This window comes from Mastigoproctus giganteus, chromosome 2 (assembly GCF_048544385.1).
Source record: "Mastigoproctus giganteus isolate SK-2022 chromosome 2, ASM4854438v1, whole genome shotgun sequence".
Lineage (NCBI taxonomy): Eukaryota > Metazoa > Arthropoda > Arachnida > Uropygi > Thelyphonidae > Mastigoproctus > Mastigoproctus giganteus.
In genome coordinates, this window is record NC_143576.1 from 48,357,601 (window position 1) to 48,384,784 (window position 27,184).

General features: G+C 39.2%; 1 protein-coding gene across 1 annotated transcript in view; it reads right to left on the reverse strand.

Moving 5' to 3' along the window:
• LOC150089293 (CAP-Gly domain-containing linker protein 1-like) overlaps positions 1–24,242 on the reverse strand; it is an 86,537-nt gene extending 62,295 nt beyond the window's left edge. The window contains exon 1 of the mRNA XM_090389935.1: positions 24,153–24,242. Within this exon, the coding sequence (XP_090246061.1) occupies positions 24,153–24,242 (90 nt within the window). The remainder of the gene's footprint in view (positions 1–24,152) is intronic.
• Between the last annotated feature and the right edge of the window lie 2,942 nt (positions 24,243–27,184).

Consider the following 27,184-nt stretch of genomic DNA (forward strand, 5'->3'; position numbering starts at 1 on the left):
CTCAATTTTGATCTCTCAATGCTTATGTCACACCAAACTGACTCGACACTGCACTGTCCAGCAATGTCGACTGGCTTCACTTCCTTGGATTTTATGTATTTCTTAACTAAATGTATAACCCCTCCTCCCTTCCTATCCTGTCTATCCTTTCTGTAGACATTGTACTACTCAAATTCCAGTTTTGCATTCCTTATATCTGTGTGACACCACATCTCTGATATCCCAACAATATCTGCCTTTGATGTTTTGAGCAATACCTCAAATTCATCAAATTTATTTACCAAACTCCTAGCATTGGTGTACATGCAAGTATACACCTTTTCTTTTTCTTAGCTACCCTAACACAACCCATATGTTTACTTGTACCTCAATGACTCCCAGGAGTCTCTGAAATATCATTCATTTTATTTTCCAAGCTGCTGCTCATTCGAATAGAAGCAGTGAAGAATCACTTTCACCTCTGCCAGTGGCTACTGTTAATCTATTAGTCCTTGTATACCCCTATCTAGCAATTTTTCCGACCCACCTTACACTGGCTCGATAGCATCAGCAAACATTCTTGCACCCTTTCTATTTAAGTGTATCCCATCCCTGTAGAAGCAATCTCTCCTGTTAACAAGTACAGACCAGGTTGAAAAAAATTCTATGCCTTGAGCCTTGCACAATCTTTCCAGGGCCGAATTGATTGACAGGGCTCTCACCATATACTCCCTCCTATCGTGTCTGGGCAGAATTGCAGACACTTTCAAATTCAACCCTAAGATCCCTCATGATAAGATGCTCTGATTTACTGGCCCACTCTATTTCCCTGTACAATTTCTTATTATAGTCATCAGAGTCATTAGGCCTATAACACACTCCTACTCTCAATTTTGATCTCCCAATGCTGCTGTCACACCAAACTGATTGGACACTGCACTGTCCAGTGATGTGGACTGACTTCACTTCCTTGGATTTTATTTGTTTCTTAAGTAATAGCATAACCCCTCCTCCCTTCCTATTCTGTCTATCCTCCCTGTACACATTGTCCTTCCCAAATTCCAGTTCTGCATTTCTTATGTCTGTGTGACACCACGTCTCTGATATCCCAAGAATATCTGCCTTTGATGTTTTGAGCAATACCTGAAATTCATCAAATTTATTTACCAAACTCCTGGCATTGGTGTATACGCAAGTATATATGCACCGTTCCTATTCTTAGCTACCCTAACGCAACCCATGTGTTTACTTTTACTGCAATGACTCCCAGCAGTCTTGAAAGTACCTTGCATCTTGTTTTCCAGGCTGCTGCTCAATCTAATAGAAGCAGTGCAATAATCACTTTTACCTCTGCCACTGGCAGAGGTGAAAGTGAAAGTTAATCTATTAGACTTTGTATCCCCCCAAGCTAGCAGTTTTCCGACACACCTAACACTGCCTCGATAGCATCACCAAATATTTTTGCACCCTTTATATTTAAGTGTAAATTTCTATTTAAGTGTAAATTTCTATTTAAGTGTATTCATAGAATACACTTAAATTTTTATATAAGTGTATTCATAGTTTTGCTTCATAAGAAAGGAGATAAATCGGAAATTGGAAATTACAGACCATTTAGCTTGTTATCCCACATCTACAAGTTGTTCACAAGGATCATTACTAACAGATTAGAAAGAATGCTTGATGAGAATCAACAAAAAGAACAAGCTGGCTTTATGACAGAATTCTCAACTAGGGATCATCTTCACATAATATTACACCTAATAGAGAAAGAAAATAAATACAAAACACCATTATGCCCGGTATTTGTGGATTATGAAAAGTCATTTAACTCCATACAGCATAAGGCAATGTTTCGGGCACTGGAAAGACAAGGCATAGATACCCCATATATTATGATTTTGAAGAAAATATAAATAAGAATGCTACTTCCTTTATTAGACTAGACAAAGATAGTAGCAAATTTAAAATTGAGAAAGGAGTTCGACAAGGAGACACAATAACTGCGAAGTTGTTTACTGCTGTCCTTGAGGAAACTTTCAAAAGAATAGACTTGGTCACAGAAAGGAGTCAATGTGAATGGAGAGTATATAAACCATTTACGATTTGCAGATGACATTGTGGTCATAAGCAATGATCCCAAAGAATTAGAGGAAAATCTTAATCAGTTATGCACAGTTAGTAAGGATTTTGGACTAAAGATGAATATGGCTAAAACAAAAGTAATGATGAACAAGTATGCCATAGAAAGGGAAATAATGATTGAAGGAGCAGTATTTGAAAAGGTGCAGTCATATACAGTCATATCTGGGACAAGTCATTAGCTGTAATAATGATAAATGGCTGGAAGTCAAGAGAAGAATAAATTTTGGATGGATAGCATTCAGGAAATATGGTCACATACTGAGGAGCAATATCCCATTTACATACTGAGGAGCAATATCCCACATTATTTTACATTTGTCTGAAATGTAAAATAATGAACCAATGTATACTGCCCATCATGACTTTTGGAAGTGAAACTTGGGCACTCACCAAAAGAATGGAAGAGAAGCTGAGAACTACACAGTGAAGAATGGAAGAAATTATATCGGGAATCAGACTGTTAGATAAGAAGAAAAACACATGGATTAGGCAGCAAACTTAAGTAAAGGACATTCTTATAAAAACTAAAGAACTAAAATGGTCTTGTACAGGACACATAGCTCGAATACATGATGACAGTTGGACTAAGAGAATAACAGAATGGTACTTAAGAGGAGCTAGAAGAAAAATTGGAAGACAATGACGGAGATGGACAGATGAAATTCATGAGTTTGTGGGTAGTAAGTGGATGTCCATTGCACAAAGCAGAAGGAACTGCAAGGGTGCTGGAGAGGCCTTCATCCTTCAGTGGATTGAAAATGGCTGATGATGATGGTATTAAGGGTAAGTTGCTACAATGGATAAAAGGAGAGTTGAGTGGGAGCAAACAGAGGGTGGTAATCAATAGGTGCTGCTCTTCGTGGACTAATGTTATTAGTGGAGTCCCACAGGGTGTTGGGTCCACTGTTGTTTTGTATATTTATCAATGATATTGATGAAGGTATATCAGGGTTAGTGTAAGTTTGCAGATGATACAAAGGTTGGCAGGGTTGGTAGTGACAGTAATGGCAGTGTACTACTGCAGCAGTATCTAGAAAATTTGGGAAGATGGGCTGAGAAGTGGCAACTGAAGTTTAACATTGATAAATGCAAAGTACTGCATATGGATAGAAGTAACCCAAAAGGAACGTACCAACTGTGTGTTACTACACTTAAGATGGTAGAAAATGAAAAAGACCTGGGAGTAATTGTGCAATCAGATATGAAGTTTTCTGAGTAATGCAGACAGGCCGCCATGGCAGGTCATGGGGTTTTGTCAATGATATACAGGAATTTTTCTAGCAGGGAAAAGGAGGTGATTGTGACTCTGTATAAGGCAATGGTCAGGCCACACATTGAGTACGGCATACAGGTATGGAGGCCTCATTTTAGGAAGGATGTAGATTTGCTTGAGCGTGTACAGAGAAGGGCAACAAGTTTGGTGAGGGGAATGAAGGGATCCTCTTACCAAGAGAGGCTTAAGTTCTGCAATTTGCACCAGCTGGAGACTAGGCACCTGCGAGGTGATCTGATTGAGACGTATAAGGCCTTGAATGGGTTGAGTATGCTGAATTCTGATGGGATTCTTCCACTTGTTCAGATTACGAACCTAAGGGGGCATAAATTCCAATTGAGGAAAAACAGATGTAGAATAGATGTGGGAAATTTGCCTTCAGCCAGCGGGTGGTTAATTGCTGGAACAAACTTCCATTTGTCATTGTGGAAGTTGATAGGTTAAATAAAGTTAAGGAGGATCTGGACAAACATTAAGAGGGAATGGTTGTGTTAATTTTTTTTTTTTTTTTTTTGGCTGATGCTGCATAAGCTCATACTCTTGCTTTCTTGCATCACATGCCACTATTACTATTACTATTACTGCTACTACTACTACATCGTAGAGCAGATATCTTTTAAGGGCACAAAAGGTGATATGGTTGTACCTGCGGGAACTAATGACATTAACAGTAAGAGATCTACAGTTTACTCAACAAGTACATTTCAATGTTGAAAAAAAGTCGTGAGTTACGTTTGAATGTGAAAGTGTCTGTAATTCTGCCAAGACACGATAGGAGGGAGTATATGATGAGAGCCTTGTCGATTAATTCGGCACTGGAGAGAATGTGCAAAGTTCAAGGGGTAGAAAATTTTTCAGCCTGATCTGTGCTTGTTGACAGGAAAGACTGCTTCTACAGGGATGGGGTACACTTAAATAGAAAGGGTGAAGAATATTTGCTGATGCTATAGAGGCAGTGTTAGATGAGTCGAAAAACTCCTAGCTTGGGGAGATACACAGACTAAAAAGTTACCAGGGGTGGCAGACAGAGGCAAAAGTGATTCTTGCACTGCTTCTATTAGAATGAGCAGCCTGGAAAGCAAGGTGCTGGAGATTTCCAGGACTGCTGGGAGTCATAGTGGAACAAGTAAATACTTGGGCTGTGTTAGGGTAACTAAGAGTAGAAACACGTGCATGTATACTTGCATGTACACCAATGCTAGAAGTATAGTTAATAAATCTCATGAGTTTGAAGTGTTGATCAAGGCATCAAAGGCAGATATTGTTGGAATATCAGAGATGTGGCGTCATACAGATATAAGCAGTGCAGAATTGGAATTTGGGGAGTATAATATGTACAGAAAGGATAGACAGGACAGGGAGGGAGGAAGGAGGGGTTATGCTGTTAGTTAAGAAACACATAAAATCTAAGGAAGTGCATCCAATTTAAGTTGGAGGACAATGCAATGTTGAGTCAGTGTGGTGTGACATAAGCACTGGGAAATGGAAAATGAGAGTAGGTGTGTTATAGGCCTAATGAATTTGATAAATATAATGAGCAATTGTTAGGGTTGAGTGGGCTAGTAAATCAGAATGTCTTATAATGGGGGATTTTGACTTTCCAGATATTGACTGGAACTTGTGGGTTGGTCACTCACACATTAGCAAGACTTTTGTGGATTTATTGGATGACTGTTTTCTGCATCAACATGTTCGAGAGGTAACCCTCTTCATCTGATATTCAGAAGTGAATATTCATGCATTAAGTATTTGTAGATAAATAAACCACTGGGTGACAGTGATCACAATGTACTGATGAGGGACTTATTTAAAGATGTAACTATCATCAAGGGTAAAGGAAAGGGCGTTTGCTTTCATAAAGGTGACTACAGGGGCCTCAGCCAGTTATTACAGTGGGATTAACTGATGATCTTATCAGTATTGAATGCTAAATGTGAAGCCTTCAGGGACTTAAACTTGGAGGCTACTAGGTGTTTCATTCCAAATAAAAAATACTATTCAAGGTTTAGGCCTAAATGGACGTCAGATGAATTAATGAGGCTCATGTCAGAAAAGAAAAATGTATGGAATGCACATAAATTATCAGGCGACATTGAAGACTACGGCAGATATAAGCTAGTATGTAATCAAGTCACAAAGGAGGCTAGGCAGGCGAAGGCTGATTACAAGAAATCTTTGACAAAGGATGCAAAGACTCAAAGGTGGTACTTGTGCATATGTTCATTCTGATATTCCCTGTCAGAGACTTGGCAATTTGGAATCTCCTCTCTTTGATCTTCTCTGGCTTAAAATCTCTCTACCTCATTGTGTAAAATTCATCTGTTGTCTCTACCGTTCTCCCAACACCACTAATCACTTGGAGCTCTTTGACTTCCTCTCTTTGCAACTTGACTTTCTCCAGTCCAACTTTCCTAACAGTGAGGTAATTTTCCTTGGTGATTTTAACGTTCACAACTCCAGCTGGCTTCCGTTTTCTAGTCACACTGACCCAGCAGGTCGAGATGCTGAGGCTTTTGCAATTACTAATGACCTAGCACAGACTGTTCATTTACCTACAAGAATACAGCCAATACGCTTGATCTTTTTCTCACAAACAACCCTTCTAAGTACAAGGTTGAAGTGAGAGATCCTTTAGGCACTTCAGATCACAACTTGGTGATTGTCTCTTCTCCAATGGAACCTTTATCTCATGACTATTCCCAACCTCGTATTGTTTGGCATTACAAGAATGCAAAATGGGATGACCTGCGAGACTTCTTTTCTTCTTTTCCTTGGTCTGATTACTGTTTCAAAACTTCTGATGTCAACGTTTGCTCAGATCGTGTCAGTGAAATTATTCTTGCAGGAATGGAATCCTTTATCCCACACTCCACTTTAAAATCTCGTCCTTTATCTAAACCTTGGTTTTCCAATAAATGTGCTAAGGCTGTCAAAGAGAAGAACGTTGCATATCGTAATTGGCTTGTTTCTAATTCTTCAGTTTCATTTTCTGCCTACACCAAAGCTCGCAACAATTGTAAAGCAGTTATTAATCAGTCCAAACTAGAGTTTGAACAGGCTAAGAGTAGAAAACTTGCTTCTTGCCCTAATGGTAGCCGAGCATTCTGGTCTCTTGCCAAAGCTATTGGCCGCAACTTTTGCCCATCTCTGCTCCCACCTCTGTCCAAACCAGATGGTTCTGTTGTCACTTCAGCCAAGGATAAAGCTGACCTGCTAGCATCCCATTTTTCTTCGAGCTCCTGTATTAATGATCTTGGTAAAACACCTCCCACCATTCCTAACACGCTCCATTCAGTGCCTCCTGTGGTCTTCCGTCAAAAGGATATCAGAAGGATTTTGATGAATCTTGATGCTAAGAAAGCTCCAGGTCCTGAAGGTATTTCTCCACTTGTTCTCAAAACCTGTGCTCCTGAACTTACTCCTATTCTTTGCCGCCTTTTTTCACTTTCTTATTCCAAAGGTGTTTTTCCTTCTGCTTGGAAATTTGCTCATATCCAGCCAGTTCCTAAAAAGGGTGACAAATCCCTCCCATCCAATTATCGTCCCATTGCAATTACTTCTACTCTTTCTAAAGTAATGGAGAAATCAATTAACCGCCAACTCTTAAACTACCTAGAAACCTTCCGTCTGATCAACGATCGCCAGTATGGATTCCGTCAGTGTCGATCCACTGGTGATATTCTGGCTTATGTTACCCATTTATGGACTAATTCAATGGAAAGGTTCAGTGAAACACAAGTAGTTGCTCTTGACATCTCAAAGGCTTTTGATCGTGTTTGGCATAAAGGTCTTCTAAACAAGCTTCCATCTTATGGTTTGCCAACTGTTTTTAGTAATTGGTTATCCAGTTTTCTCTCTGATCGCTCACTGAGGGTGATGGTAGATGGCTCTCTGTCTTCTAACTTCTCCACTAATGCCGGTGTCCCCCAAGGTTCAGTTCTTTCCCCCACTCTTTTCCTCTTGTATATCAATGACCTTCTTCCATTGACTGGAAATCCTATCCATAGTTTTGCCGATGATAGCACATTGCATTCAACTTTCCATTTTGAGAAACCTTGTCCAGCTCAATCAGCTTCAAGTTCTCGAAAATCTGCTGCCAATTCCTTAAATGCTGATCTTCAGGTAATTCTCCAGTGGGGCAAAGACAACTTAGTTGATTTCAACCCTTCTAAAACTCAATCTTGTCTTATAACTCGCAAAAAGGATTCTTCTGCTCCTATGCTTATCTTTAGTGACACTCCGATTTCTAGGCAAAATGATATATCTCTTTTGGGGATTACCCTGACTTCTAATCTCTCTTGGCACAAGCACATTACAAATATTGCTTCCTCTGCATCTAAAAAACTTGGTTGTCTCTTTCGCTCTAGGCGTTACTTTTCTCCCAAACAGCTGCTCACTCTGTATAAATCGCAAATCCGCTCTGCCATGGAATATTGTTCCCACATCTGGGGTGGTGCCCCCAAAACCTCTCTCAGGCTTCTTGATTCCATTCAGAAGAGGGCAGTTAGGTTAATTAATGATTCATCTCTAACAGAGTCTCTCCACTCGCTTTCTCATAGACGCACTGTTTCTGCTGCATGCCTCTTCTACAGATACTTCCATGGGCACTGTTCTTCTGAATTGGCTTCTATAATTCCCGCTCTCTCTTTCAAAACAGTCCGAACATGTGCCGCCACCAGTCAACATCCATTTACTGTCCAACTTCAAACTCACAGAACCAACTTTTCATCTTCCTCATTTATTCATTCAACTGCTGTTTTCTGGAACCTTCCTTCATACGTATTTCCTAAAAATTACAATCTACAGAAGTTCAAGTCCAATATCAACAAATATCTTCTTTCATCTTCTCAACCTCCAACCCAAGCATGGTACTAAGTACTATAGGTTATAATTCCTCTCGTGTTTGGGGTTCTCATAAAAAAAAAAAAAAAAAAAAAAGAAAAACAGCAAAGAGATCTTTATTTATGTACACTCTAAAAGGAAAGGGATCAATCAAATTCGACCACTTACAATAGATGGATTGACTACTGATGATCAAGCTCATGTAGCTGATAAACTGAATGAGTATTCTGCATCTACATTCACACATGTACTGTGTGAATGTAAATGCAATGAATGTAGATGCAATATGTAATGATTCAAGGAAGGGAATTCCAGAAGTTTATCAAACTTTAACTGGGAGGTAAGTGATTTTGTAATAACTGAGAGCAAAGTGGAGGAGAAATTGCTGAAGTTAAACATAAAGAAGGCACTTCGGGTGGACGGGATCTATCCAGTTATAGTAAAGGATATCAAACCTTTAGCCATAATTATGAGAGCTTCTTTGGACTCAGGGAGGTCCCAATGGAGTAGAGGAGTGCAAATGTATCACCGATTCACAAAGGGGGTTCAACAGGTGACACAATTAACTATAGATCTGTTAGTTTAACTTCGGTTCCGGGGAAAATAATGGAGTCACTGGTTAAAGAAGCACTGCAAGATCATCTAAACAAGACTGCAGTAATACTTAAGACACAGCATAGGTCTGTTAAAAGGAGGTCTTCTTTGACCAATTTGATTGGATACTATGATGAGGTCACAAATGAACTGGATGCAAAAAAATAATTTTGATATCACATACCTTCAATTTCAGGAAAGCTTTTGTTGCTGTTGCACATGGAAGACTGCTGTACAAATTGGAGCAGTATGGCATTAAGGGTAAGTTGCTATGTTGGATAAAGGGATGATTGAGTGGGAGAAGACAGAGAGTGGTAATCAATGGACACTGCTCCTCTTGGATGAACTTTACTAGTGGAGTTCCCCTGGGTTTTATTGCTGGGCCCATTGTTGTTTTGTGTATTCATCAATGATATTGATGAAGGTATATCAGGCTTAATGTCCAAGTTTTCAGATGATACAAAAGTTGGCAGGGTTATTAACAAAAGTAAGACAGCGTGGTACTCCAACTGGATCTAAATAAGTTGGGCAAATGGGCTGAGAAGTGGCAGCTGAAGTTTTTAACATTGGCAAATGCAAAAATACTGCATATGGGTAGGAATAACCCAAGACTGGTACTACACTCAATGAAGTGGAAAGTGAAAGAGACCTGGGGGTAATTGTGCAGTCAGATATGAAGTTCACTGACCAGTGCAGATGGGCTGCCAGGAGAGGTCATGGAGTCTTGTCAATATATAGGAATTTTGCTAGCAGTTACAGGGAGGTGATTATCCCACTGTACAAGGCAATGGTCAGACCACACCTTGAGAACTGTGTACAGGTCTGTAGGTCTCATTTTAGGAAGGATGTAGAGTTGCTAGAACTAGTACAGTGAAGGGCATCAAGATTGGTGAGGGGGAACAAAGGGGTGCTCTTACCAAGTAAGGCTTCAGTTCTGAAAATTGCAGTGCCCGGAGAGTAGGCACATGTGAGGTGATCTGATTGAGGTGTATAAGGCCTTGAATGGGTTGAGCAAGCTGAATGCTGATGGGATTCTTCCTCTTGGTCAGATTAAGAACCTGAGGGAGAATAGATTCAAATCGAGGAAAGACAGTTGTAGAATAGATGCATGGAAATTTGCCTTTAGCCAGCGGTTAATTGATTGGTGGAAGAGACTTCCATCTATTGTTGTCCAAGTTGATAGCCTATATAAATTTAAGTCTGAGCTGAACAGCCATTTGTAACAAATGGAGGAGTGAAATGGGAATTTTTTTTTTTCGGCTAATGCTGCATAAGCTTGCTTTCTTGCATCGTATGCCTCTACTAATGCTAATGCTAAGTTGTCGCTGTGTGGAATGGGCTGAATTGCAGAAGGCATATTTGGATATATTATAGCATGTTTGCTTTTTTTATACCTACCAGATATATCATACAGAAGCAGAAATCATAATTGTGGTTAGATGGTTCTCGCCAAACGATAAAGGACTTCAAAAGGTAATGCTTTGAATTTGCCACGTAACCACCTCTAAGGCTTGATGTTCAGGTAATACAACACTTGTGAAGTGCCCAAGGTTTGAAGTGCCCATTAGTGCCCATCACTAATTTTACATCCAAAATAAAAAGAATACAAAAGTTTTGTAATGCCACAGATACTTCTTCTTTGAGCTTTGGGGTACACTCTCCACAAACATAAGAAAAATTGTCTGGATGATTGATACACTTCCTCTGTGCCTGCTTATTCATTGTAGCACTAAATGAATTTCTGAAAACATAAATTCAGTTTTGAACATTACAATATAAAAACAACACAAATTCAATTTTTATCACTACACAGTAAACAGCTGTGGCAACTTACTTGTTCTACTTGTGTGAAAACACTGAATCGGCAGGTAGAGCCAGAAATTATTCAAATTCATCTATAACTCATGAAGTGTTGCAGGCCGCATCCTCCTACTCTCGAGGGGCTTTTTATGTTTGGAGGATGGATTTACAACCCTGAGAACATATCATGATCAGTTAATTCTTGGAAAACCTTGGCACAGCCTACAAAATCCTCACCAAAAACGCTAAGTGTGCTCTCTTTATGTTGTTAGTATTGGGCTACTGAGGCCAAATTGTGTCTGCTCATAGTTTACTTATTTTAATCATATTGATATAGATGTTAATTATTTATATATTCCTGTATAGGACAATATATTTTAGATACAACAAAAATTATGCTATATTTGCTTCATTTCCTATGAAGCAAGAACGTGGAAAGTGTTTGATCAGATGTTTGAATGTTATTTATTTGGTTTTTTTTAGGAACATTAGCAACTAAGGCCATATTGCTCGGGCACGGCGCTTCCATAGCCAGGTGGGAAGGAGCAGCAGTGCTAGCACACGCTTCTTGATTAGACCGGGGTTCGAGCCCGTCACCACCAAATACAGAGGATGCGGAAAGGTCAGGAAATGACCACCGCATATTCCCAGAGCAATATGGCCTTAGTTGCTAATGCTCCTAAAAACCAAATGACAACAACGTATTGCTCGGGAGATATGCGGTGGTCATTCCCTGACCTTTCCACATCCTCCGTATTTGGTGGTCACAGGCTCGAACCCCAGTCTAATCAAGAAGCGTGTACTACACACTGCTGCTCCGGCCCACCCTGGCTACAGAGGTACCATGGTTGAATGTAAGGGACAAATCAACCAGAAAGTGATGGACCATAAGTTGACATGATGAGCAATGAGGAGGGTTTTCTCCCAATAACAGATAGAGATGAGTGTGTCCAATTCTGAGTGTTGTCAGTACCACCTCCTGTCATCTGTTTTGTCGGAAGCCAGACAGCTACAGCATTGGTTCTTGCTTTATCTAGTAAAGTATATTGTTGGTGTTACTTTTCCAGATCTGTGACCAGTTGTCATAGCATGCTTTGCGAATGATAGGCTTATAGTCACTGTAAGAAACCTGAGGATGTTGTGAGAGGAAGGGTTGAGGATGTTTAGCAGCACAGTCAGCACTTTCATTTCCTGGAATGCCAGAATGACCAGGTATCCAGCAAAAACTGACAGACTGATTGGACATGCAGGAGATTAACTGAGAATGAATGTATTTCTAGACTGGATGGGAAGATGAGAAATTCTTCCTTATAGCAGACACAACACTGAAGGAGTGTGTGTAAATTATGGCAGGTGAGATGGAAAGCTCAATAATCTTACTAAGCGCTAAATTAATGGCATATAATTCAGCTGTGATGAAACTGCAAGCTAGCGGTAGTGTGGCTGAAATTGTACATGAAGGAAAAACTGCAGCAGTACCTACTGTTTTGTCAGTTTTGGAACTATCAGTATGAATTTTACAGGCATGGTTGTTCACAGTAGCACGAGCTGAATGTAACTGTCTGATATTGCAGGGTGGTATAATATTTTTTCCCCACTGGAGAAAGTGTGTATCTTGAGAGACAGACACATAAGTCCAAGGTGGAACAGGTGCAGTTGTGTCCTGAAAAATTTAATTTAAATTGACATTCCAGCTCTGAACACACTCTTTAATCCTGAGTGAAGCAGGTCTATTTTCATTTGGCTTGCTCTCATAGAACAAATCCCACCTAGTATTATAAAGATACTCCCAACTGGGGTGTGATGGAAGACTCTGGATCTTAGCAGCGTAATGGAGCAGTATTGATTTCCTACGAAGATGTAATGGAGGATCATGCACTTCGATATAAAGACTTTGGATTGGAGAAGTCCTGAAAGCGCCCAATGCAGTCCTGAGAGCACTGTGCTGGATGACATTTAAACGTTGTAAAGTAGTTCTCCTGGCAGAGTCATACACTAGACAACCGTAATCTAGCCGTGAATGGATTAAAGTTCTATACAGATGTAGTAAAGTATACCGATCAGCTCCCCATAGATGAGACTGATCGAAGTATATTCAAATGCTTTAGACACATAGTTCTTAAATGAGTGATGTGAGCCTGGAAATTTAGTTTCCTGTCTAATATTAGTCCAAGAAATTTAACGGAATTAACAAGCGGGATTGGAGTATTGTTTATTTGTAATTCAGGTTCGGGGTGGAGAGCTTGTTTCTTGCAAAAGTGAGTGGCAGTGCATTTCTTTTCTGATAGCATGTAACTGTTCCACAAAGTTCAGGATTCTATTTTGGTTATGGCAATTTGGAGCTGCCATTCCATTGTATTCACACTTTGAGAATGACAGGAAATGGTCATTGGTGTACATGAAAGTTTCAACAGTTTTTTGGGATATCTTGTGTCATGATGCTAACTTGGATTGAAAATAGTGTTGGACTAAGTATTGATCCCTGTGGGACATTCTTCGGAATGTGAGGTGCAGAGAGTACTTTTTAGATCGGACTTGAAAAGAACACAATTTCAGGAAATTTTGAATTATTTCCAGGAAATGGCCCCAAAGCCCCAGATGGTGAAGGTCCATAATAATACCATGACGCCATGTAGTGTGAAATGCCTTTTCAAGATCTAAGTTGACCATGACTAGATGTTGTTTCATGACAAAGGCATTGCGAATATGAGATTTAGCTTTAATAAGCATGTCTAGCATTGATCTATTCTTCTGAAAGCCATATTGATGATGTGGAAGGAGATTCTGTGACTCCAGGATGTAAGTGAGCCTTGTATGAACCATCCTTTTGAAAATTTTTCCTTTGCCGCTCATAAGAGATATTGGCCTATAAATTTGAACAAGGGAAGGATCTTTGCCTGGTTTTGGTATGGCGATAATGAAAGAATGGTGCCAAGAAGAAGGCATTTTCAGAGAAGATCCGATTGTAGAAAATCAACAGGGTACCCAAGTCCTTTTCACGTAAATGCTTCAGCATAATGTAATGAACGCCATCTGGGCCTGCAGCACTGTTGGAAGATCTATTTAATGATTCTTTGAGTTCTATAACTTTAAATGAATGTTTGTATGGGAAGGAGTGCTGCATAAAGAAGTTGATTTTATGCCCTTCTGTACCTGCTTTGATGTTCTGAAAGGAGGATGCATAGGAGGCAGAGATTCTAGAAATCGATTCTGCTAGTGCATTTGTAATTTCTTCAGGAGCAGAAACGTCTTTCCCTTTCTAATGAAGTATCGGAGAGGGCAGCCGAACAAATTTGCCATTTAGCGTCTGTTTCCTTTGTAGTTCAGGTTCAGGGTGGAGAGCTTGTTTCTTGCAAAACTGAGTGGCAGTGAATTTCTTTTCTGAAAGCATGTAACTGTTCCGCAAAGTCCAAGATTCTATTTTGGTTATGATCAGTGTGTCAGTGTCCTTCTCCAGATGATCAGTGTGTCAGTGTCTTTTGTGATGGTTGATGAAAAAGCAATCCACGAATCGCATTTCGCTTTACATTTGATTTGTCTTCTTTTATATGCAATTCAGTTACGGTGGTAGGAGACTTGCGGAAATTATTCCAAGCTCGGTTTTTCTCCTGTTTAGCATTGCCACTCCATATTCCACCAGTGATTTCGGTGGGAGAGATGTTTCTTGGATGTTGGAATGGAAATATTAGCTAAACTCAGAATCTGATTGGTTATATAATTATTTATATCATCAATAGGTTTCTATTGAACATAACTTTTGTCTAACAGTCTTTTGGAAGAAAGGCCATCCCGATTTGCCTTATTAAACTTCCAATTGGATTGTTGATTGGGATTTTGAGATACCATTGTTTGTATTGAACAGACGATTGGAAAGTGATCGCTGTAAAAGGAATCGTATAATGCAGACCATGTCATAATTGGAAAGATGGATGGTGAACAAATTGACAAGTCAACTGCAGAAGTCTCCTACATACATACACCTATCCTGTAGGTAGGTGTATGTATGTAGGAGATCTAGAGTTCACTAAATTAAGATCATTATTATTCATAAATTCTTCAATCAATTTGCTTCTGCTGTCCATTGTAGTGGACCCTCACAATGGGTGATGTCCATTAAAGTCACCGAAGAGACAAATTGGAGTTGCATAATGAGGTTGTCAAGTAGTTCTGAACAGGGAAGAGGTAGAGATGGTGGTATATAAACAGAAACAAGGGTAACTGATATACCAAATGTAATACGAACAGCCACAGCTTCTAGATTGGTTCATAACTGGATTGGCTTAGATGGAATGTTAGAATTAACTAGAATGGCTGCAGGAGACTACAGGAGAATGGCTGAGATCCTATCTCATCTGTACATCACATACAGTGAAACTTCTCCTAACGGACACCTCTCGTTAATGGACATCTCTCTATAACGGACATTTTCAAATTCCCCAACACAACTCCATTGGTTTTAACGTGTTTGCAGCTTCTGCCTAGCGGACATTAGCATTAGCATTAGCATTAGCATTAGTAGAGGCATTTGATGCAAGAAAGCAAGCTTATGCAGCATCAGCCAAAAAAAAAAAAAAAACCCACTTCCACTTCACCCCTCTGTTCGTTCCAAATACCTGTCCAGCTGAGCCTTAAACTTATTTAGGCTATCAACCTCCACCACAAGGGATGAAAGTCTGTTCCACCAACCAACCACCCGCTGGCTAAAGGCAAATTTCCTCACGTCTATCCTACATCTGTCTTTCCTCAATTTGAATTTATGCCCTCTCAGGTGATTTTTCTGAGCTAGAGGAAGAATCCCATCAGCATTGAGCATGCTTAAACCATTCAAGGCTTTATACACCTCTATCAGATCACCTCGCTGGTGCCTAGTCTCCAGACACTGTAATTTGCAAAACTTAAGCCTTTCTTCGTAAGAGCACCCCTTTGTTCCATTCACTAATCTTGTTGCCCTTCTCTGTACTCGTTCCAGCAGCTCTACATCCTTCTTGAAATGAGGCCTCCAGACCTGTATACAGTACTCTAGGTGTGGCCTGACCATTGCCTTATACAATGGAATAATCACCTCCTTATCCGTGCTGGAAAAATTCCTGTATATCATTGACAATACTCCATGAGCTACTCTTGCAGCCCATCTGCACTGCTCAGAGAACTTCATATCTGCCTGCACAACCACCCCCAAGTACCTTTCATTCTCTACCACTGTCAGTGTAGTACCACAGAGTTGATACGTTGCTCTGGGGTTGCTGTTTCCCATGTGTAGTACTCTACATTTGTCAATGTTAAACTTCATTTGCCACCTCTCAGCCCATCTGCTCAACCTTTCCAGATCCTGTTGCAGCAGCATAGTGTCAGTAGTGTCCTTGACAACCCTGCCAACCTTTGTATTGTCTGCAAACTTGGACATTAAGCTTGATATACCATCATCAATATCATTTATAAATACAGAAAACAATAATGGACCCAACACTGAGCCCTGAGGGACTCCACTAATAATAACATTAGTCCACGATGAGCAGTGTCCATTGATTACCACTCTCTGTCTTCTCCCCCTCAACCACCCCTTTATCCATAGCAGCAATTTGCCTCCAATGTCACACTGCTCCAATTTGTGTAACAGTCTTCCATGTGCAACAGTATCAAAAGCCTTTCTAAGATCCAAGTATATAATATCAAAGTTATTCCCTGCATCCAGTTCTTTTGTGACTGCATCATAATATCCAATCAAGTTGGTCAGGCAAGACTTCCCCTTAACAAAACCATGCTGTGTCTGAGCTATAACTGAAGTCTTGTCTAAATGATCCTGCAGTGCTTCTTTAACCAGTGCCTCCAGTAATTTTCCTGGAACAGAAGTTAAGCTCACAGGTCTATAATTACTTGTGTCAGCCTTTGATCCTCCTTTGTGAATTGGGGTCACATTTGCACATTTCCAGTCTATGGGGACCTCCCCTGAGTCCAAGGATGCTCTCCTAATTATGGCTAAGGGTTTGCTTACTTCCTTTGCTGCCTCCTTTAATATAACCGGATAGATCCCATCCACCCCAGGTGCCTTTCTTGTGTTTATCTTCAACAGTTTCTCCTCCACTTTACTCCCAGTTATTTCAAGATTCTGTAGCTTACTGCTAGAGTTGAATACACCTCTGGCATTCCCCTTGCTGAATAACTCCTGATGTGTGAATGTCGATGCAAAATATTCATTTAGTTTGTTAGCTACCTGAGCAGGATAATCAACAGTTGACCCATCAATATCAAGTGGACCAATCTGATTCATCCCCTTCCTTCTAGAGTTAACATAAGTAAAGAACCCTTTGCTGTTTCTCTTTGCATCCCTTGCCAAGGATTTCTCGTAATCTGCCTTTGCCTGCCTAACCTCCTTTGTAACTTGGTTGCATATCAACTTGTATCTATCATAGGCTTCTGTGTCATGTGTTAATTTGTAAGTATCCCATGCATTTTTCTTCTCTGCCATATGCCTCATTAGTTCATCTGACATCCATTTTGGCCTAAACCTTGAACAATATTTCTTAGTTGGTATGTAAAGCCTAGTAGCTTCCAAGATAAGTTCTTTGAATTCTTCCCATTTTGAATTTGCTGTTGGTAACATCATCAGTTGGTCCCACTGTATAGAATTTAAATACTGTCTCAGTCCATCGTAGTCGCCTTTACGGAAGCAATAACCCTTCCCTTTACCCCTAATGGTAGTTACCTCTTTGAGTAAATCCCACTTCAGCACACTGTGATCACTGCCACCTAGTGGTTCGTTTATCTGCAGATTCTTAATGCATGAAGAATCACTGCTGATAATCAAATCAAGAGTATTACTCCCTCTAGTTGCCTCCCGAACATGCTGATGTAGAAAACAATCTTCCAATAAATCCACAAAAGCCCTGCTAGTGTGTGAGTAACCAGCCCCCAAATTCCAGTCAATATCTGGGAAATTAAAATCTCCCATTATAAGACTCTCTGATTTACTGGCCCACTCTATTTCCCTGTACAGTTCCTTATTATACTCATCAGAGTCATTAGGCCTATAGCACACTCCTACTCTCAATTTTGATCTCCCAATGCTTATGTCACACCAAACTGACTCAACACTGCACTGTCCGGCGATGTCGACTGGCTTCACTTCCTTGGTTTTTATGTGTTTCTTAACTAATAGCATAACCCCTCCCCCCTTCCTATCCTGTCTATCCTTTCTGTAGACGTTGTACTCCCCAAATTGCAGTTCTGCATCCCTTATATCTGTGTGACACCACATCTCTGATATCCCAACAATATCTGCCTTTGATGTTTTGAGCAAAACCTCAAATTCATCAAATTTATTTACTAAACTCCTAGCATTGGTGTACACGCAAGTATACCTGCACCTGTTTCTATTCTTAGCTACCCTAACACAACCCATGTGTTTACTTGTACTGCAATGGCTCCCAGCAGTCTCTGAAATACCATGCATCTTGTTTTCCAGGCTTCTGCTCATTCTAATAGAAGCAGTGCAAGAATCTCTTTCACCTCTTCCAGTGGCTACTGTCAATCTATTGGTCTTTGTCTCCCCCCAAGCTAGCAGTTTTGCGACCCACCTAACACTGCCTCGATAGCATCAGCAAATATTCTTGCACCCTTTCTATTTAAGTGTATCCCATCCTTGTAGAAGCAATCTCTCCTGTTAACAAGTACAGTCCAGGCTGAAAAAAATTCTACCCCTTGAGCCTTGCACAATCTTTCCAGGGCCGAAATGATCGACAAGGCTCTCATCATATACTCCCTCCTATCGTGTCTGGGCAGAATTGCAGACACTTTCAAATTCAACCCTAATTCTCTTCGAGGCAACCTTCCTATATTCATCAGAAACTTTCTCCAGAATCGTTCGTTCCAAGTTCGATACCACAACTCGCTTTCTATGACATTTTTACAGGAAGAAGAAGTGCCACAAGGTTTTGTATTGAGTGCAACCCTCTTCACCCTTAAAATTGATTCTATAACAAAAGAACTTCCAAATACAGTTCAGACCTATCTTTATGCGGATGATCTCTCCATTTCTTGCCATTCTCAGAATATGAGATCCATTGAACGGCAACTGCAGTTATCCTTGAATAAGGTGCAAAGGTGGGCAGGAGTCGATGGCTATCGTGTATCTCAGCAGAAAACTGTTGCAGTCCACTTTTGTAATCAACGAAAAATGCATACAGATCCTGAACTTCAGATGTCAAATTTTACCATTCCAGTGACCAACAATATCAGATTCTTGGGATTAATCCTTGACAGAAAACTAAATTTCTTTAAGCACATTAAATCGCTGCGTACTTCCTGCCTCAAGAAACTGAACATACTCAGAGCTTTATCTGCAATAGGGCATTGATCAGATCCCATTTGGATTATGGTGCTCCAATCTACGATTCTGCCCTAAAGAGTACACTACGTTGGTTGTACCCTATACAGCATAGTGCACTGTGGATTGCCCTTGCCGCATTCAGGACATCCCCTACCCATAGTTTATATATTGAAGCACGAGCCCCCTCTTTGTCTCCGCAGGAAAACACTACTTCTTAAGTATGCAGCCCGAATACAAAGTTGCTGTCAGCATCCTATTGGGCCATATCTCTTTAATCCACCACTGCAAAACTTTTATAGAAATAAACCCAGTAAAATAAGACTGGCAGGCTTACACCTAATTGAAATAACACAGAGTTGGAATATTCCTAATGTCAACAGGCTAGACGTAGTGAAATGCTCTCACCCACCTTGGACACCTCCTCCACAATTAACTTGTGATGCTTATCTTCAAAAATGGGGAAAGAATCTTCTACCGCCACTCAACGTGAAACAACTCCATGCAAGCCATATTCAGAAATATGCTAGTTTATTGCCAATATATACTGATGGCTCCAAATCACATTCAGCCATTGGAGCAGCAGCAGTATTTCCCTCTACAATCATTTCTGCTTCCCTTCCACCTCAGTATCGCAGCTTCTCTGCAGAACTTAATGCAATAAAGTTAGCTTTAGAAAACCTGAATCTCTACCCATCTCTAAAATATATTGTATACACTGACTCTACAAGCTCAATTACAGCAATACAAAACTTTTCTTACAATGTTCATCCTATATTAAACCAAATCAGAAGCCTATTATTAAAAATTGAGGAACGTCATCAATCAGTGACCTTTTGCTGGATCCCAGCCCATTCAGGGATAAAAGGGAATGAACTGGCTGACAAAACTGCCAAAAATCCATCAACTTATGATTTAACGCTTGCTCCTATTCCAATCTATGATTATGATCATATCATACAAACAACATGTCTTGCAATGTGGAAAGAGTTATGGCACACCCAAACCAATAATAAACTTTATCAGTTGAAACAGGATCCACAGCTTTGGCGCTCTAGCACCAAAACAGTACGAAGAGAAGAAGTAGTGCTTGCACGTGCATGGATAGGACATACATATCTGACTCACCTTCATCTACTTACAGGAGAGGATCCTCCTCAATGTCCACACTGTTCCTCGCACTTATCAGTCCAAACACATTCTTGTTGACTGCCCTCACTATGATCAGGACAGAATATCCATCTTCCTTTCCCTAAAAAATCTTTCGGAACCAAAGACATTAAAACATATTATTGGTCAAGATGCAAACATCAATGAATTCTTCTCCTTTTTGAAAAAAATTGGAATGTATCATAAATTCTAAAACATCACTCTAATAAACCATAAATTGATTATATCTGAAATTTGATTTTTATCCAATATATAGGTGCACTATAGCCCCAGCAGCTCGTGCGCCATTAAACCCCCATCACTCACTCAATCACTTTATGTTCTATTTTGTATCTTTGAATTTTCTTTACAATTTTCCACATATCACATGATTTTGAAAAATCTTTTTCAAACGCTTTTTCAAAATCATGACTTCCTTTGCAGTTGGGATCCAAGGGAGTTGAGGCTGAGCAATCTGCTTGTGTATGATCCTTAGAGCCACGTATAGGACAGATGGCATTACCTTTGCATGCCTGCTGAGAGTGGCCATATTTTTGGCATTTAAAACAGCGATGAGGATTCGGGATGTATGGCCGAATTTGGCAGTTTAAATAGCCAGCTTTTACCGAGGATGGCAAATCAGGAGTGCTGAAGGTTAAAATGATGGATCGAGTTGGGACGAGATTTCCATCTTTTTTAATCATTATTCACTTTGCACTGACTACCTTCTGATTACTAAAAGTTCTTGGACTAATTCCTCTTCAGACACTACAAGTAGGTGATGATGCCTTTTGATGAATTAAGGTATTTTCGATGTATTATGGGAAGTAACAGATACTGGCAGCCTACCAAATGTAGTTGTCTTTAATAGCCACTCAGAATGTTTGGTTGTGGCTGTTTCAACAAGGAAGTCTCCTGATTGAAGTCTCTTCACCATTTTGGATGATACTGCAATTGATTCCAAGTATTTTTGGATCATAAATGGTGATAACTTTCCCACATGCTGAGTAGACAGAGAGTGTATTACCAGAAAATTAGGTAGGGTAGGACACTGTGCTTCTCTTCGAAGTCTTTTGGGTTGATTCAACTCATTATCATTGGATGTTACTGGCCTTGAGCTTGAAGGCTGTAGAGGTAGATAGTCATTTATATCCATGGTTACTCCTTTTTGCCATGAAGGTTATCGGCCCTGCCAATGTGGAGGCAGGAGTGGTGTCACCTAGTGACCAAAAGGCTGGAGAAATTATTTTTTTAGTGAAAAATTAATATATATAATAAGAAAAAGAAAGGTGATTTCCCTTTCTGGGTTTCTTACTCAATATCTGTAAAGTACAGAACCACTTATAATAAACTGAGAGTTTGAAAAGCACTAGAAATTAAACAGAATGAAGTCTCTGGGAAAATCACTCTGTTTATTTCTCAGGAAAAATCGCTTGGACACTAATGCTTGGCACTCGGGGCCTTATTGGTTAGATTATGCAAAATTGGCATATTTTTGTAAAATGTAACTCCCACTATATTTATTAACTGTGATGTGATGTGAAACTATCATGGTGATTTTCAAAATCTATGCATAAAAATTGGTTAAAAACAGCACTTAAGTTCTTGGAAGTAAAAATTGTGTTGGCTAGTGTTATCAGCAATAATTATTCATGCAATAAGAATTTCAGATAAAAGATTGACTGGGCACACAGTAATCACAGTGTCTGATGTGGGATTTACATAAAGACATTACTACTGTCACTGGTAAAGAGAAGGGCTTTTGGTTTTCTAAAGGTGACTCATGGCAGAGAAGAAAAATTCGTGGGATGTGTATAAATTAGCAGATGATATGGAAGCCTGTGATAGATATAAACTGGCCTGCAATTAATTCACAAAGGAGGTCAGGCAAGTTATGGAAGATTATGAGAAGTTTTTGTCAAGGGTGCAAAGATTTATTTATTATGTAAATGTTAGAAGATGCAAAGAATTATTTACTTATATCAACACTAGAAGGAATGAGATGAAACATATTAATCCACTTGATATGAATGGTTTAACTGCTGAAGATCCTAGTAGCTTGCTGACAAATTGAGGAATTCTAAAGGGAAGTGGGTGATTTTGTGAAAACTGGAAGGAAAGTGGAAGAGAAATTGTTAAACTTGTTGAATTTGTGTAAAGGTAAAAGAGGCACCTGGAGCGGATTTGATCTATCCAAATATATTAAGGGAGGCAGCAAAGGAGGTAAGCAAACTCTTAGCCATAATTATGACAGCATCTTTGGATCCTAGGGAACCTGTAGAAATTGTAATGCTGTATCAAATTTTAAGAATTATTTTCAAACTCTATGCATAAAAATTAGCATTACCATTAGTAGAGGCAAATGCAAGAAAGCAAACTTATATAGCATAAGCAAAAAAACAAAACAAAACTCCCATTTCCGTCACCTCTAATAGTTACTTCTTTGAATTCATTTAAGCTATCAACTTCCACAACAATAACAACAGATGGAAATTTTTTACAAAAGTCAACCACCCGTTGGCTAAAGTCAAACTTCTCTACATCTATTGTGCAACTGTCCTTCCTCAGATTGAATTTGTGTCCCTCACAGGAGCACAAATTCAAATTGAGCAAGTCTGAACAAGAGAAAGAATTCCATCGGCATTGAGATTCCATTCAATGCCTTAAACACCTCAATCCTTAAACACCTTGCAAGTGCCTAGTCCCCAGATTCTGCAATTTCCAGAAATGAAGCCTTTCTTGTTTGTTCCACACACCAATCTCATAGTATACATTTCAGCAGCTCTATATCCTTCCTAAAATGAAGTTTCCAGATCTATATGCAGTACTCAAGATATGACCCAACAATTGCCTTATACAATATAATAATCACCTGCTAGCAAAATTCTTGTATACTATTGACAAAATCAAATGAACTGCCCTGGCATCCTGTCCCATTACTCAGAGAACTCCATACCTGATTGAACAATTAATTACCCCCAGGTATTTTTCATTTTCAACTAACCTGAGTGCAGGACAACACAGTTGGAATGTTACTCTGGGGTTACTGCTAACTGAAGCCTAACATTTGTCAATTTTTGGCTTCAATTGCCATTTCTCTACCCATCTACTTAATGTTTCTAGATCCTGTTGGTAGCATACCATCACTACTCCCATTACCCACCCTTCCAACATTAAGCCTGATATGCGTTCATCAGTATCATTGATAAATACAGAAAACACCAACAGACCCAGCACAAAACCCACTAATAACTTTGGTCCATGAAGAGCAGTGTCCATTGATTACCACTCCCTGTCTTCTCCCACTCAACCATCCCCTTATCCACAGCAGTAATTTGTCCTTAATGCCATACTGCTCCAATTTGTTCAGTAGTCCTCCATGTGCAACAGTATCGAAAGCTTTTCTGAAATCCAAGTATATGATATCAAAATTAATTTTTGCATTCAGTTCCTTTGTGCCCACATCATAGTATTCAATCACATTGGTCAGACAATACCCCCAGTGTACTGTAACATACAGTTAAATGGAAATATTGTCTGAAGTACAATTGCAGCCTTGTCTGGAGCTCCTACATTACTTCTTTAAACAGTGTCTCCATTATTTAGAGGTGGAGATTCCTAGTATAATGCTGCAGTTTTAAAGAAAATTTGTGTTTGCAAAAATGTTTCTGCATTGAAAAAATGTTAAAATTCTCTTGTTTAGACAGGATTCTCTTCCAGTATTTCCCTACCACCTTATTCTAGTTTCAAGAATTGTAAATACATACTTAGGAAGTTCAGCTTTGAATGTCACATTATAATGTGACTTTCAAATTTGAGAACTTGAGAAAGAAGCAAAAAGAAAAAAAAAAAAAAAAAAAGATGCATTTTGGGGAGCCTTCCCATCTGATCTAAATCCCTATCTCCCCTCTCTTCAGCAGATGAGCCTCCCATGTTAAGAACCTGATTTCAAATAAAGTAACAGCATGAGAACATTAATAATAATGACACTAGTATTTTTAATGGAACCTTGCCAATATATCTGCTGTAATATCAACTAAATCTTACCTCTTGTTCGTACTTTGCCATTTCTTTTATATTTTCATCATTCTGAGTTTCTATTTCTTTTATCTTTACTTGAAGAGAATTATTCTCCATTATAGTTTCAGCATAACTTCATAATTAAAAAAAAAAGCACACTTTAGTTTTTTAGATTTTTACTTTACTACATCTAAATTTAAAAGATTGTGGTGCTGTACCAAAACAGTGCCATATAAAAACGTCACCCAAAAAAAAATGTGATGAAGAGCCAAAGAAGCAATGTACTGAGCCTCCTTAACAATGACTGTCAAAGTTTGATATTTTATCTACATTGTTTTGTCCATCAAGAATTGCTTGATTTGCAATCAATAAAATCAATAAATTTGCAATAGATTGCAAATCTATTTTTAATAGATTTGCAATCTATTAAAAATCAATGGACAATATAAAACCAACAGTAAAAAACATTATTAATGTGATAAATACTACCAGCATTCTTAGAAATAATACTCAATCCTTATGTAACACGTCTGATGTAGGGCGCCTCTGTAGCCAGGTGGGAAGGAGCAGCAGTGCGTAGCACACGCTTCTTGATTAGACCGGGGTTCGAGCCCGTCATCACCAAATACGGAGGATGCGAAAGGTCAGGGAATGACCACCGCATATCCGGGAGCAATATGGCCTTAGTTGCTAATGCTCCTAAAAACCAAAATAACAAACAACTAACAACGACTGATTGTAAGGCATAAAATACTTCTAAACTACAACCATATCTGCTGGTTAAATTTTGATTCAAGTGTGCAGAGACTGTGTGAGCTTTATGATAACACTGAACAACAAATTTTGGGTCATATCTTGTTATGAAAGTTTACTTATTAGATTTTGGGGTGCCAAACATGGAAATAGTGGATTTGCTCTTGTTTTTGAAAAAAGTAGTTTTTTATATTTATATTTATATTTTTATTTTTATTTATATGGCACTAAAATGTAGCTACACATACCTGTATCAGGCACAAGGCCTTTTTGCCTTTCAATTGTATTCAGCTTTGGGAGCATCCCTTTTCACCATCCAACAATAATCAGCTAACGTGGTGGCACTCCTGCTTTTGTATCTTTGCTCCATCGCTGCAATTGTCTTGGTGAAAGCACTCACCATGTTCATTGCTGACAGCACCACTGTTTGACGGGAAAAAATCTAGGTGTGCGAGCAAGAAATGCATCTTCAATTACGTGTTGCACCCCAATTTTTCATAAGAACTGATGAGATCTTCCACAAGCTGCCTGTAGTTACCAACTTTAACATTTCCTAGAAAACCAATCAAAACATTTTGAAAGACTTTCCATGCTGATTTCTCGCTATCATTAAAGTCACATTTGAACTGTTCTTCTTTGAAAGGTTGCCTTATTTGTGGACCAATGAAAATGCCTTAATCTTCTCTGTACAAAGTCTTGGGAATTTCTCTTGAAAGTATATGAAAATGCAGGACTGTTCACTTCTTGAACCTTCACAAAATATTTCATGAGCCCCAGTTTGATGCGGTGTGGTGACAGCAAAACTTTATTTGGATCTACCAGAGCATATCCTGGACATAACTATCCCACTTGCAAAGAAAGCAACAATACGTAGTGTAATCCTTTTGTAATCCTAATAAAATGCTGATTACCACATATCCTAGTCATACTTCTGATAGTGTATACCTAAGAAGATGTTCTCCATGTTTGTGTATTTTCTTGTTTGTAGACAGCATATGCATAAGGTATTGAAGGTAACATATTTCCATTGTGTAATAACACAATGGAAATATGTTGCCTTCACTGCTCATCCTTAAGGCAACATAAATAGTCGTCATTCTTCAGGAATGTGACTCATGTTCATTGCTGCCATTAAACCATCAACATCCTTACAAACAGTGAGTTCATCTTCTTTTTGATAGAATTTATCGCAGTCTTTATTTCAACTATGAAATGTTGTCACTTTCACAGAATGATCTAGAAAATTCCACTGCAGTAGCCTCAAAGCCAAAAGCTCTGCATTATTCTTTGGCAGTTTGAGATCCCTGATGAGGTGATTAAGCACACTTTCTGTGATCTTATGTATGGACAAAATGGTGCATTCCTTGAAGTAGATGGCTGCCATACTTCTTCGTTTATATCAAGTTGATGTTCATCAGTGTCTTCATTTTCATCAGTGTGCAGAAAAACGGTTGGGTAGTACTTCACTGTGAGGCATGGAATGAATTCAGGATGGTATATTTGGCTATGTCACCATCCACTTTTTCTTCATTGTCATCCCTTTTCTAATAGTTGGCTAACTCATTTAATTGGCTAACAAACTTGCCTTTCTATTTCGCATCTACATCCACACATGAGAAGTTATTCAGACAAGGAAATGTCAGAGGTGAAATAAACTCTGGCAGTGAGCTAAATGATTTTGTAATAACTGAGAGGAATGTGGAGGAGAAATTGTTGAAGATAAACATAAAAAAGGCACCCAGGGTGGATGGGATCTATTTAGTTATATTAAAGGAGGTAGCAAAGAAAGTAAGCAAACCCTTAGCCATAATTATGAGAGCTTCTTTGGAGTCAGGGGAGGTACCGATGGACTGGAGATGTGCAAATGTGACCCCAATTCACAAAGGAGGATCAAAGAGCGACACAAGTAATTATAGATCTGTTAGTTTAACTTCAGTTCCAGGAAAATTAATGGAGGTACTGGTTAAAGAAGCAGTGCAGGATCATCTAGACAAGACTTCAGTTATAGCTCGGACACAGCATGGTTTTGTTAAGGGAAAGTCTTGCCTGAACAATTTGATTGGATCCTACGATGTGGTCACAAAGGAACTGGATGCAAGGAATAACTTTGATATCATATATTTGGATCTTAGAAAGGCTTTTGATACTGTTGCACATGGAAGACTGCTGAACAAATTGGAGCAGTGAGGCATTGGAGGCAAATTACTGCTATGTATAAAGGGATGGTTGAGTGGAAGAAGACAGGGTGTGGTAATCAATGGACACTGCTCATCGTGGACTACTGTTATTAGTGGAGTCCCTCAGGG